The 14,004-nt window shown below is 39.8% G+C and overlaps 2 protein-coding genes across 7 annotated transcripts in view; both read right to left on the reverse strand.

Moving 5' to 3' along the window:
• The window catches only part of LOC134102859 (acetyl-CoA acetyltransferase, mitochondrial), a 410,737-nt gene extending 408,006 nt beyond the window's left edge, over positions 1-2,731 (reverse strand). Inside the window, exons 1-5 of one of the 2 annotated variants that reach the window (XM_062558149.1) lie at positions 2,581-2,731; positions 2,009-2,056; positions 1,806-1,923; positions 1,517-1,612; positions 920-1,020 (exon numbers count right to left, since the gene is read on the reverse strand). In XM_062558149.1, coding sequence (XP_062414133.1) covers positions 920-1,020; positions 1,517-1,612; positions 1,806-1,923; positions 2,009-2,056; positions 2,581-2,631 — 414 coding nt within the window. In that variant the 5' untranslated portion in view covers positions 2,632-2,731. The remainder of the gene's footprint in view (positions 1-919; positions 1,021-1,516; positions 1,613-1,805; positions 1,924-2,008; positions 2,057-2,580) is intronic. The other variant, XM_062558150.1, reaches the window with a different exon arrangement.
• Positions 2,732-5,157: 2,426 nt separating this feature from the next.
• LOC119206980 (protein turtle homolog B-like) overlaps positions 5,158-14,004 on the reverse strand; it is an 85,402-nt gene continuing 76,555 nt past the window's right edge. For 4 of the 5 annotated variants that reach the window (XM_062558147.1, XM_062558145.1, XM_062558146.1 and 1 more), the window contains 2 exons: positions 11,245-11,372; positions 5,158-10,608 (listed from right to left, as the gene is read on the reverse strand). In XM_062558147.1, the coding sequence (XP_062414131.1) occupies positions 10,394-10,608; positions 11,245-11,372 (343 nt within the window). In that variant the 3' untranslated portion in view covers positions 5,158-10,393. Of the gene's footprint in view, positions 10,609-11,244; positions 11,373-14,004 lie in introns of those variants that run through there. The other variant, XM_062558148.1, reaches the window with a different exon arrangement.

The following is a 14,004-nucleotide window of genomic DNA, read 5'->3' on the forward strand; positions in this document are numbered from 1 at the left end:
GGACCGACTTCAGATGCTGGTGAGAAGAGACAGAGACTTTTCTACGTCCTCCGTCTTGTGCTTCATGGAGACCTGGCTCTGTGGATCCATACCGGACTCCGTGATCCAGCTGGTGGGCTTCAAGCTGCTCAGAGAGGACCGCAAGACGAATGGTGGAGGAATCTGCTTCTACTCCAACACTGTTGTCCTGATGTGGAATCTTTTATCATTAACTGCAAACCCTGCGTGTGGAGCAGACCAACCTGGACTCCTTGGTTATTGTCTTTGGGAACTTTAACAAGGGAAACCTCAGCCATGGACTTCCTAAGTTCAAAAAATGTATTAAATGCCCGACCAGAACACCCTGGATCACTGCTACACTACACCAGCCCAAAACCAGCTTTAAAAAAAATGGAGAAAGATATTCATTTGGACCCCCACCAATATCTAAACCATGGTTACAACCTTGATCTCTCAGACTTTTAGTCTACGATGTGTTATGGACTATTCTGCATCGCCTCAAACGCGCTAAACACTCCAGCTACTTTTGGAGTATAATTTCTGGTCAATTCACATGAATTCCCTCATTCACACTAAACACAACAAATGGTGGTTGTACGCAGTTTGTTAAAAGGGCGAGGTCTTCCTGGAACGGTGATAAAATAGGTACAGGGATGTATTGTACAGCTCGGGGTACACGCAGACAGACAATGTTACTATTAATTGTTCTCAATGCTGATAGAGTTGCCGAAGTTGAAGACTTCGGCCGTTTAACCCGAATTTGTGCAACTTTGCTGCAAAGTTACGCGACAAATGCACATTTGCAGCATTCCAGTCTTATTGCGTCTGTGCATAGCCTTTGTATGTAATCCTGTGGCGCAAGAAGAAAATAAAAAAATCACATGAGCGAGCAGAAGAGAGTATGCAATGCTAATACTACCTGGTGTCCACACATTAGACTCTGAGATGCCATCATGATGGCCTTCATCCCAGAGGCACAGACTTTGTTGATGGTGGTTGCTGGAGTGCTGAGGGTCAAGCCTGAAGGTAACAAACAACATTGGAAAAGAATGATGGATTAAAAATAAAAAAATAGCATCTTTCCCTTCATTTAGTTGTGCATTTACGTGTCAGTCTGGCACTGGGAATCTGCATCATCAAGATGGTACTATATTATTTCAGAGTGAACCATCTACCAAAGCTATTGTCACATTAGCTTCCAAACTTCTTTTCACCATTTATACCACTGTGCTGCCCCACATGGAAAGAATGGAACATTTTGTTAAGAATTCTAGAGCAACAGGATTAATAGGGAAATCTTAGTCAGTACGTCCTTGGATTATCAATTTCAATACCTCCAACTTGTATTCTATCATATGTTCATTGAGAGACAATAAATACTAATGTATTATTGCCCAAGTCCAGCAGGTGAACGACATGACAATGCTGCTTTAAGTGCAATCCTCTCCGATTCCCACAGATGTTTTTGGACATCAATTTATTGTTGCAATGGAAGTTTGTAGAATGAGGGCAATACCTGCTCCAAGCAAGGCTTGTCTTGTGGGGGCCTGCCCTTCTCCTGCCTGAAGCACGTTGCCCATGTAGACTTCCTTCACCTCCTCTGGAGCAATTCCTACAAACCAAACAAATGAATGTACACCCAGCAATCTTCCCTTTGATGCAGCACTCCACCTGCTTATGCATACAGCTGATCCGTCACATCAGGTAATAACCCCAGCCAGGCATGAGGATGATCAGCTGATGTTACCTCAAGGCTTAATAGAAAGAACAGGTTTCTCCAGACGAAGTGAAGCATCAGAACACACCTGCCTTGTCTACGGCTCCCTTTATGGCGATGGAGCCCAGTCTGGTGGCGGGCACCGCTGCCAAGCTGCCTCTGAAGGAGCCCATCGGAGTGCGGACTGCACTAACGATGACGACATCCTGCAAGCCGCCCGTAACACGAGCGTTACGAGTGTGAGGCCCACGCGTTTAAATGTGACCAAGTTATAAAAGCTATTGTACTTACATTGAGCGACGGGCGAGACGTGTAGGTTCTAGAGAGGTACTTATGAGCCTGTGATGAGAGGTCAAGTAAGTGTTTCCATATTCAGTCTGCTGTATGACACATGGGGTTAGGAGCTGAACTCCGTTTGAACTCAAGCAGGAATACGCAGCTATGCTAACAACAAGAGCTGGCGTTAGCTAGCACCAAGTACAACGCCGGTGTTACGCGCCTCCTGGTTTTTGAGGGACTTAACACCGGAACACGGGCTAAGGACGCCGAATGAGCGACGTCACCCCGTAGCCCCCCACAGCTAAGACCCCTTTGGACTTTCAGAATGCTGTCAGTTAAACTCGCTAATGTGGTTCAATTGTTGATACGTTTTTTATAGAAACGGGGCTATGGGAGCTTCCATGTGTGTTCGAGCCGCTTGATTCCTTTGGTCAAGGACAACACAGAAAGGTTAGCCGGGCTGCCGCGAGCAAACCACCGGGGCCTTGTTTCTCCAAGGCCCCGGTGGTTTGCACAGCATTAACATTAAAATCACAATGAAACATACGAACCACAACACAACATTGGTACACGGTATCCCTTACCAGGCGTTTACAAAGTTGCGTGCGCATGGTCAAAAGTCCACTAGATGACATTCTGGAGTGTGGGGTTCACACACTTGCACCAACTTCACCTTCACACATTCAGCAGGAGGATCAAAACCTGTCAGCCAATCACAGTGGGAGGTGTTACCCCAACGTCACCGTCAGCGGGGCATTGTGGTAGATGTAGTTTTTCCCAATTTCATTTTGACACATAGTTTATTTGTATGAATAAATAAACGTAATGTTTTAATACTTTTTAATGGAATGTGTATTCACATTGCAGGTCCAGACCTTGAACTCTGTTAAAGCTACTGTAGCTGCTCTGCAAGTGGATACATTCGGCCTTGTCTAGTTAACTGAAAAAGCTCCTGTTAAATCTGCTCTTAAGCAAAATGGTTTCCTTCGCAACTCACCTATATTCAAACGCAAAGAATATTTACTTGTTTCCTATTATTCCGGTTTAGAGATATACTTTAATGAATGATTGTTTGAAATCTGCATTCATGCAACAATGCATGAGGTGATTCTTTGTTTTGTACTTAAATCAAATAGTAATTTGAAAATAAATTTGGCAGTTCTAGCAGCAGAATTGAGGAGCAGTTAATGAGTCTGCCTACATGTTTGATTACAGAGCTCTGGAGGCTGCACAAGGCGGGGATCCCTGGCAAAACCCCAACCGCGTGAGAAGTAGATTCGATGAGCGCTTCTTCAGTTAAGCCAAGAACTCACAGAAAAACATGCACTGCTTGTTTTGATTACTGCAATCATCATCATCATTATCATCAATAGCTGAATATTACTTTTGTTAACAGATCTTATCTACATTGCACAACTCAAGGCTAATAGTCAACAATATGTTACACTTACATTTTCTTTTCTTTTTTGATTAAGATTTAGTTTTTAAAAAATGTCTGTTTTCCAAATGGCATTTTTTTTAACACAAACCGTAGAAGCTCTTATGAGTATGTTCCCTCAGGCATCCAATCTGGATACTTCTTCATTATAACATGGTGCCTTCAACTTTTCCACAAGAGGTACTCTAAGGCACTGAAAAGGTTGACCCATGTATCTGGTATTTTCTGTGTGCAATACCATTACTCACATGTGTTGAGTAGAGTAAATACCTCTCTGCATCTTTAAAAGAATAAGGAGACTTTGCTCAACAACAAGAACAGTCATCTTAGAAAATTTAAACATTTTAATAAATAAAAACTGATGTAATATACACCATTGTGAATATACAACTACAACAAGCATACCAAGACATTTGAAATACAAAAAAAACACAGTTTGCTTGAAAAGCTTACTTTTTAGAAAGAGTGGGAGTGAGCAGGAATTACATTAGCCATACATTCTTATTAGTGTGTGCCAACAAATATAAAAAGCTTCATGAGCACTGACTTATCCAAGATGGTCAACATAAAAAACAAATAAAAAATACAAGAATAAAAAACAAATAGTTACATATCTGGACTGAAGATTTCCATGAAGAGACAATTTGAGGTACTGAGTTGTCTACACCTGTAACTAACAGAATACACTCCTTTCCACAGGGTCCTGAAATAAAAATAAAGTCTGTAACTCAAACCAGTACTACATATCCGAGGAAGACTATAGGAAACAATTAAGAGTAGACAACTCCCTTGTTCTTCTTCCGCTTGTATTGCATTTTGTGATGAATATAACATGTAACTTAAAAAACATGACGCTTGTCATTTAAAGTCGCTCGAAAAAGGGTGAGTGTTAACTACTTTTAAACATCCTGATGAGACAAGATTTCAATGCTTCTTCCGGTTTTCAAAGATAGTATCACTACAGGTCTCCGAAGAAGCAACCACCTCCACCCAGTGGTTGCTTGTGTAGCTGCTGCGTCACAGGACAACTAGATGTTGATGCTGCTTATTCTGTGAAGGGAAAGGGCACCTGCAGGGTATGGTGGTATGTCTACCGGACCTGATAGAGAAAGACTAGAGAGTCAGTAAAACTGAATGTCTATGAAGAAATATCAAAAGTGATTGTGAGCATACCTGTTCACTCAGCACCAAACACAATGCATGGATACAATTGGCAGCCACCAATACATCAGACTTTGAAAAAAAGAGACTTGTAAACTAAACCCCCGGCAAAAGAAAATGTTAGGACATGTGGATTTGAGTGATCCGCTCATTTTCTTTGCTTTTTAATTAGTCGTTCATTTATCTTTGTTTCCCTGAAACAGCGAGCACTCAATGCAAACCATCTCAATTCCAACACTGACTGACAACAAACTTACAGTACAGTACAGGATTGTACAGCTACATTTCGTCTGAAGCAAGGAAACATCCAACTTAAAAAAAGCACCACAGATGTGTTAAAATAGCACCAGTTGTGAGAATGTATATCACATGTTTCTTTTTGGCAATGTACAGCACTGAATTGAAAGTCTCGGAGAAACGTTTAACAGCTGCTGCAACGCTCTGCCTCCACTTCTGAGCACAAGGTGAACCCTTCCTTCACATCAGTTCGAAGCGGCCGCATGAAGCACTGCGCCCTGTCACGCACATACTGTTTCTATCCGTAAATGACACAATGTTTGTGTGCTCTGCTGTGGTACACGGCGCAAAGGAGCACCATAGTCGGGAAAGAGAGTCTCGCCGTTCTTTCAGTCCAAGTAAAACAAAAAAAACATACAGGTGTAAACACAGAAGCTAACCTGGTGGAAAATATATGTATATAGTTAGGTAGTAAAGGTAAGGTGGCCCACACATATACAACAATTACATTTTCTATTCACACCAAATGGACATTGCTGATAGCTAGTTTGCCGTGTCCTTCTCTGTGTGACACACGTCAGATGTACAGTACAGTGACAATGTTGGTGGTGCACCATTCTCTTTTGTTTTGCACACGAGCTAAAAAACTGAGACCCATTTTCTCTACTTTGTGTATTTGCTACAATAAAGAGCAACAAATGGATATAAAAATAATAGAATATAGACTTATACATTCTTGAAAACAAGTACTGTCCCCTAATATATATATATATATACATATACAAATATATATATATATATATATATATATATTCATATAACCATTTTTGTACAATGACAATATATTTATATCTATTTATATTTCCTGCCTTTATGGTATTAAATTCTTGAACTAAATTCTAGCATTTAGAAGATAGTGATGGGTCTGTTGCACCGTTTTATATTGTGTCACTGAGGGATAGTACTCAGTTCCCACTGAGTCTTAAATAGGGTTGAATGTGCATCATATTTTCTTCTACAAAAAATAGATATATGACAAGTAAAGCTTATTTGAAATATTATTTACAAAGAGTAACAAAATGTTTGTGGTCGTTAAATCTCAAATTTGTGACGCCTCAAATGAGGAGGAAAGATACATCATAACAATTCTCCTGCTGTATCATTTCAGATTTAGATTAGATCACGGTCATGATCCTTTTGTGAATGTCAGGTAATTTATTGTTATCAATTGATTTTACAAGTCTGTGCAGAAGGACGTTGAAACTTGTGACTTATGCTATTAGATCAATAACATTGTAAGTATGTCAGCTCTGTGAGTGTCAATATATTTACAGAAATCCCATGGATCTCAGTGATATGATGATTAAAGTCAAATTTACAACAATTAGTTGCATGTTTTAGATATAAGATGCAATGAGGTGCATTAAAGGGGGACTATCGGGTTACAATGCATCTACAACAGAACAACCTGTGCTGCACCAAAGATCCTTCCTGCTCCGAAGTCCCTCTCTAGATGCATGGTACAGGATGTGAAGCCAGAGCACAATGTCTGGTTCAGGAGTCAAGAGAGATACAGTACTGAGATATTCTTAATAATCCTGACTGTTTGTAAGCTATTTAAGAGTCGTGTGCAGTAGTACATTGCTGTCCACGTCACTCTAATGTCAAAGCTACTGTACACATGCGTGACTCAAAGAAACCCCTCATTACGGCACGTAGTCCGTCGTCATTCTAACCTAATATTTCACATAGAAGTTTACATCTATGCACTGGACTTTACACAAGTCACAATGTAGTTGCGCAACTGGACTGGACTTGGTTTTCTTCACCTAGCATGTGTTATAAAAATATCAATCAAATTAATTGTCATCACAGAAGTAGTAAAGGAGCAACTCTACACGTTCCAATTACCAAATTATCTTAAATCAATTCTAGCTGTTCCACTAAATGTATGTTGTTTGTTGCATCGTGATGCTTTTTTAAAGGGGAGAAACTGCCAGTTACAATTGTTTTACACATATTGCTCTATTTTGCTTCTTTTTTTCAGACGAGTGGGAAGAAAAAGTCCAATATACACACATGTTTATTTTACTAGTCTTTCCATTGGTGCCTAGATTTCTCCTGAATACACCAATAGTGACCATTAGACCGCGCCTTGTTTATTATGTTAACTGAACATCTGAGAAATCTACATAAATTGTCTTTATGTGAGTTGTTAACTGGGGACGTCATTTTTTAGTGAATTCAAAATGTATTTATTTAGAGTTTTGTAATGAGCCCAAACATGTTCAGCAGCACTTAAATAAACTCCCGGGGTTCATTTCTTTAACTCCCATTGTTGTTAGTAGCATTCAACTGTTACCATGTAATATCTTTCACTATACTGTACACTATGTACATATTTCACAGTGGCATATTAAGAGGTATACAGTACTTCTACGCTGAGCTCAGCCGGGTTAAAATGATCCCACTGAACCCTCACTATGCACATTTCAGGCCTTTAAATGGGTTCGTTTTTTACTTTGCATTTGAGGGGATGTAGATGCTTACCTCGATTATTTCCATATATCCACATAATAACTAATACATTCAAATAAAAATGAATGGGTATATGTTTCAGATTGATTGCATGCATATTATTGCGCAATTTAAGTAAAATATTCTATTCATTATATTTTTCTTTCCATTTTACAATATATAGATTCATTGTATCTACACATTTCCATGATTAATACAATGTATATTTAGGTATTTTCTCCACATCTTTCAGTGTTTTTCTCATCTGCCAGTCTTACCAAGATGCAGTAATTAGAACCAGGAACAGTCGGGTCAGTGTTACGTGGAAGGAGTGCCACCGATTTTAGGGATACAAAGTGAATTCCTCACCCAGAAAAAAGCAATGTTATTGGTGTGTATATTGTAAGAATAGGCTGGTGCAGTACAGAATGTACAATAGAAGCTGACGAACAGACAAAACATTTGTTGTTTTTGTTTTAAAGCCATGATTTAAACCCCGGATTAGTATTGATCCCATCCTAAAACGTTCCATCTTTGGTAGAAAATCATAGGAGACTGCTTTGAGATAATTCAGCAATGTTTGTCTTGGGGAACAGTTTGCAGTAAAGTGCCTGCGATATCATGGTTGATTTACTATAAATAAAGGGTTTTATAGAGGAAGAGGCCCCATTCGGAGTGATTTCTAAATCCCACCGTATTTCTCCAACAAGTGCCTTCTAACACCGGGTCTTGGAAGTGGCATTTGTAATCATTAATATATATACTCACCGGTATGGCGTTGCACATACGCGGCTCGCTTAGCACCATTAGCAACAAGTGTTTGATACAACCGCTCAGCGCCCTGCGATGACCTGTCAACATTAGATGTAATAAAATAAAAGTTATTTCCACAATAAGTGCATTATATTGACACATTCTTTTCTGTTAGCCACCAAATGCTCCGACTGTTGTAGACATCATAATTCCATCATAAAGGCACTAGCTTCTTTACTAAAACTGCTCATTTTTTGTAACTGATAAAATAACCCCAATGTGTGTGCATGATGACTTTATTAACTTGATTCCGTTGTATGTGAGATCATTTTATGTAAATAGATTTTATCATATCTTTTCTACACTTCTCCTGCACTTAAAATATCTAATATTAGATGAGAAGTCAGCTTCTCTTTAATAGTTTCACGACTCTCATTTTGCAGACATTCATTGTGGAAATATCTTAATCAAGCAACCGTGTTTACTTATGGAGAATTGGACTATGATGTAGTTGACAAAAGTCAAAAGAATTAAAGAAAAAGATGCTTACAAATTCCTCGAACATAACTATGAGCGATGCTACTCAGGACACATTTCAGAAGTACAGAAACCCGAGATATGTTATGAATTCAATTTCTGAAAAATCTGAGCACCTTTAACAACACAATTTAAAAAACAGCAGTAAAACTGTTACAGTATACAACCTCTCTCTGTTAAATCTAAAATATGAATGAGCTGAACGTGTGCAATGGGTGATACAGTTACATTTTTGATGTTATGGCACTTCCCACACTCATCCAAGAAAAACAGCCCCCAGGTGTCCACATTTTCATGTCAGTTTGAAAAGTTGAATCATCTCAGTACTGGAAGCTTCAAACTGAAAGTAAAACTTTCACAAACCAAGTTGTTAACGGGTGAGTTCACCCTCAGCATTGAGAATGACAAGCCCATAAAGAGACAGAATACAAAGAGCACGCACAAACAAATAGAATTATAAAAAGAATTGATTATAAATAAAAAGTGAAGCAGGCAACCAACCAGAAGCTCAATTAAGGCCAAACAAAGTTACTGTTTGTCATGCCCTCTTTATATGCATGAAGAAAATACTATAGTATACTATGGCACACAATCTTACCCTCCACTATGTACGTTTTTTTTTTAAATTTAATTGTTTTTGGCATAACTATAGGTATTTCTGAACCCTCTACACTTCCTAAAGTAGAAGAACTGGCGATGTAAAGAAGCAGACACACATTGGAAGTAAAATAGAGAAGGTTTTGCTCCAGTGCAAACAATTACATGATATATGAGAAGTTATATAGAGTAACTGAAAGTAGTTGAATCAGCGCTTTAGTGGTTCATCATTAGTGAGTGGAATGCAAATGTACGGTTAAGTGCTTGTTAAATGACAAAGAAATGGAATATAGTGAGAGTCAAGAGAATTCCTTCAGTTGGCTGAGTGAAGTCATTTTGTGTTAAGATGTGACCAAATCATCCTCATGCAAGCTAAATGAACTGAATGAACTCAACCTATTCACATCTAAAAAAACAACGGAAGGGAACAGAGCTTTAACATGTCACTATACTGTAAGGAAGGCCAGTGGAACACAGAGATGGAGAAAGGCTTGGTTGTTCTGCTGGCTGCTCTGGTGGTCACGTGGTCTCGTGCCCTGTGCTCTGAGGTATAATCGTTAGGAAGTGAGAACGTCCACATTTGTGAGGCAGGTTTCTCTCCACAAAGGAGACGTTGCTTGAAGCGGCTGTAAACGGAGACCTGCAAGGATAGTTTTTTTGTTGCGGGGGTCAAAAAAAAAAGAACCATGATCTAAGTCTGGATTTAAAAATGAAACTGTAACACTGACGAGGGAAAACTGGTTTGGTTTGGTTTGCATGAATGTATCGCTACTTTTTGAATTGATCTTTTTGCACTGGAGTAAAACTTGTGAAAAGCTGTCGTTTTCATTTGAAATGTATATTTGAAGGGACTCCCTCTAGATTTTAGCGCACAAAGATCTTTTTTTTAACTTTAAAAGTACCAATGCACTTTTGTGTGCGCACAATCACTCATCACTGTACTGTCCGCACAGATGGAACATGCCAGAATGCTTGCTAGTGCAGATTGAACTGAGCGATAGATTTGTACTAAATCTGAGAACTGAAATGTAGTGCTCACCCCATTTGTAGACAATACATTGCAAACATCTTGTTTGTATTTACTGTATGGTATGTTGCAAGTGTTGTTCTTGGAATGAGGGCATATTGCATGATTGTAACCTTGATATTAAGGGCTTTCAGAGGAGCGTGGCGTGGTCCAGGTCTATGTTGTCCATGCTGGCCAGAATAGCCTTCTGGTCCTCTCGGGGTGGGCGGCGGTACAGCAGAGCAGAAAAGCGCGTGTAAGGGTCGTTGAGGATGGGCCGCTTCTTCTTCTTGCGGAAGTAGAGAGCTTCTTCGGGCTGGTGTACCTGAGAGGTGTAGGCCTGCTGGGTCTGAGAGGTGGTGACACCTGGAGGGTGGGGGGGAGATAACAGGTAGGGTCTAAGCCAATATTGGTGCCAATATTTTACTGGCAATTCTGCACATTAACCACACTGTCGTGACTGACAGCGTTTTAGTGATGCACAACCATACAAACGCTAGACTGTTCCATTGTGTGCTCTAGTTAATACGAACACTAAGAAGGAGTCCTGCCTTCCTCTGTAGCGTCACTCTTCCAATTTAGCACAAGTTCAGTTCAGAAGTGGTTTGATGTCTTAACAGCAAATGTGGTTGACAGTGGCTCATAGGTGGGCATCTACGAAGCAGGGTGGTCTAATGAAAGGAGCTATTGTGTTATATGAGAAATACAGACATTCAGAACTTGAAGAAAACCTCATCTTTCTTTAAAACTGTCCCCTGTGAGCCATCCAAGTTTATGGAATTATAATAATTACTGGAAAACTAAAATGTTAACACTGCTTGACAACGTTTTTACAAAGTCTTGAAAGAGTTTACCAAAATGAACAAAAAACCATAGAAACATCCTTCATAGGTCACAAAAGGCATATGAATGCATCTATCTAAAAGCAAAAAAAGATTTTTACCTGTGGTCATTGTGACATTGCAATTTAAAATATGATCTCTGTGTAAAAGGATTTCACACCTGCTTTCTTTCTGGACTTGGAGTTATTGTTGTTCATCATCATCTTCTTGGCCTTCTTAATACGTTGGTATCTCAGTGCATCAATCCTCTCAGACCCCGAAAGGGCACTCGGCGCACCTCGATGTTTTCTGGATGAAGAGCAGAGAGAGGGGAAGACGGGTAACTCCGGTCCAAACATGCTCAGTGGACTGTGTGCCTGCACTACGGAGTGCAACAGAGCCAGAAACCCACGCAACCTCCAAACTGCACTGCTCGTGCTAAGCAAAGAGGTGTAGCACACGCCAAAAGGATCAATATGAGACAATGGAGGAAACTAACAGAAGTTTTCTTCATAAAGGTTTGAAGAATAGCGGCAATAATAATTCTATTGGCAAAACCTTGTACGTCATCTGGATTTACTTACAGTTATGTTCAAATCAAAAAATATTGTGCTTCACAGAATATGTTAATAAATCCAGATGGTGTATCAAATTGTGCATCTTGAAATTCCCCTGCTCTTCAGGGACATTGAAGACATTTTGCTCAAATTGATCCAAACAATTTTTATCAAAAGGAAAGCAAAGTATTACATGACCCCTGAAACCATCTGTTGACCTCACAGTGCAGATCAGACATTTTGAGAAAATACATCATTCAAAAAAATACTTGCACTGTTGGTTTCAGAGGATAATTGTCCAAAAGATGGGGGCAAAAAATATTTTCAACAAAATATAAGCAAGAATATGAATTGATGATACTTTTGCAGATTGTTTAATCATTAAAAAAATAAATCTATCCCTCTCTGAAAATAACAGAACAAATGTTTTCTTGTTTTTGAGTGTATATTTCTCAGTCAGCTCATGACTGCACGGACCTCCCTCCCATTCATGGAGGCAGCGATATGACTTGGCAGCCCCACAGATCTCTGCCACAAACATACATTCAGTTCCAAGGCACAGACAACAATAAGCATTACACAGAGGCCATCTTCCCACCGTGGCTGCAGAGAGAAACCGAACGTCGTTAGTAGAGGGGGAGAATCATAGCTGAGCAACAAAGCATCATCAATATGTATTCATAGACATGGATACTGTCTACAATGGGCTTCACCATGCTGACAGGGGGAGAGATGGCGGGAGGGGAAAATGACTACTCGGGAACAGTCACATAATGAAAAATAAGCCAAAGAAAAGCGAAGCACTAGGACAACAAATGTAACAAGAATTTATCCAGAGAATTTTTTCTTTTTTTCCCTTTTTTTTTTAAACGGAGGAGCAATATTTAGCGATGGCATGCATGGCAGTTTGCACATGGAACACGACTTTAAAGGGGAATACATTCAAAAGTACTCAGGAAGTTCACTCACACATGAGGGGTCTTTAAGCCCCCTTGTGTGTCACCCCCTCTGTAAGCCTGTGGCAAAATATTTGTTCCTTAGAATAAAAAGAAGTGCGTAAGCTGTCGGAACTGTTCTCCAGTCCAAACTTGAATGTGCAAATATATACTTATATTCACAGTAGATTGATGCTCTCTACACAAGGTTGAGGCCATGTGTCAAGCTGGAATCTGTTTTTAGTTACTGGGGCAAGATGGAGATTAAAGCACTGGTCATGGCTCCTGCTCCTAGGGATGTTTTTCACCTTACGCATGCTAAGCTCTCATTGCCAGGAAGATGCAACATCATTCGTTATTGTTAATGGCAAAAAAAAAGCTGTGAAAGATGGATCCCAGTGGACACTGCTTAAATTGACGTCTTAATGGCAATCTTACAAATTATTTCTTGGAGATTAGGTCCAAAATATTTCAATTGGTGTCATACAATACAAGCATCTGTAAAATATATAAATGGCAGAATGTCTCACGCTTGAGGAGAATGCTAAGAGCATTTTAGAACGTGATTGTTTGACGATAAAAGATGTAATGTTGGCGTCCTAAAAGTCAGAAAGAATACACACACTGCCATCTATTAATATATATATTGTACAAAAAGACAGCACTCCAACTTAAACCGGTTATCATACCCCCTGAGAATTCCACATTTTCTTTTAGTTATCAACATAACCTCGATCTAACTCTAGTTCTAGGAATATTTACCTAGCCATTTTATTGTAATCACTATACTTTTAAATAAAGGAAGAATTTAATAAGACAGCTGCCATTATTATGAGCATGCTGCCTCGCTGAACTCGTCCACACAGGTGAGGGAGTGTTACTCATAGGTGAAGCAGATCGGTGGTCTAATGCCCTGTTCCCAAGTTTCTATGGGCAAGATACTGATTGCCAGCTCGCTCCCAAAGGCTGTTCTATTCTCATGTCTGTGACGTGATCTACAGCCATATACTTGTAGTAATGTTGATGGTATGATTTGAATACACTGTTAAAAGATCCTTTTCACTTTCTACTAGGCGGAAAAAATAGGTGAGACCTAAAATCTCTAGATCACATGCATACGCCTGCCGTGAGGCTGCTCGAACCCGTTTAGATGGGCGCTATAATAAAACAGACGTTACCCAACGCACAAAAGCTGCTCACACAGGCAGTGTGGCTTGACTACTATGCTTTGCCGGCCTCTGGTCAGCCGAGGAACAGAATTGATTGGCCCTCTAAATCATATGGGGGTCATCTTCTGACCCAGAAGTAGGGCAAGGAGTACTTGAAGCACCTGGATGTCAGATTAGAATCTTGCTGAATATTAGAAAAGTGAGTTGGAGGAATGGCATGTTGATAATCAGATGGCTCAACCAAAGGCGGCTATATCCGTCCTGCAGAATGTAGAGCACA

The sequence above is a fragment of the Pungitius pungitius genome, chromosome 16 (genome assembly GCF_949316345.1).
Source record: "Pungitius pungitius chromosome 16, fPunPun2.1, whole genome shotgun sequence".
NCBI lineage: Eukaryota > Metazoa > Chordata > Actinopteri > Perciformes > Gasterosteidae > Pungitius > Pungitius pungitius.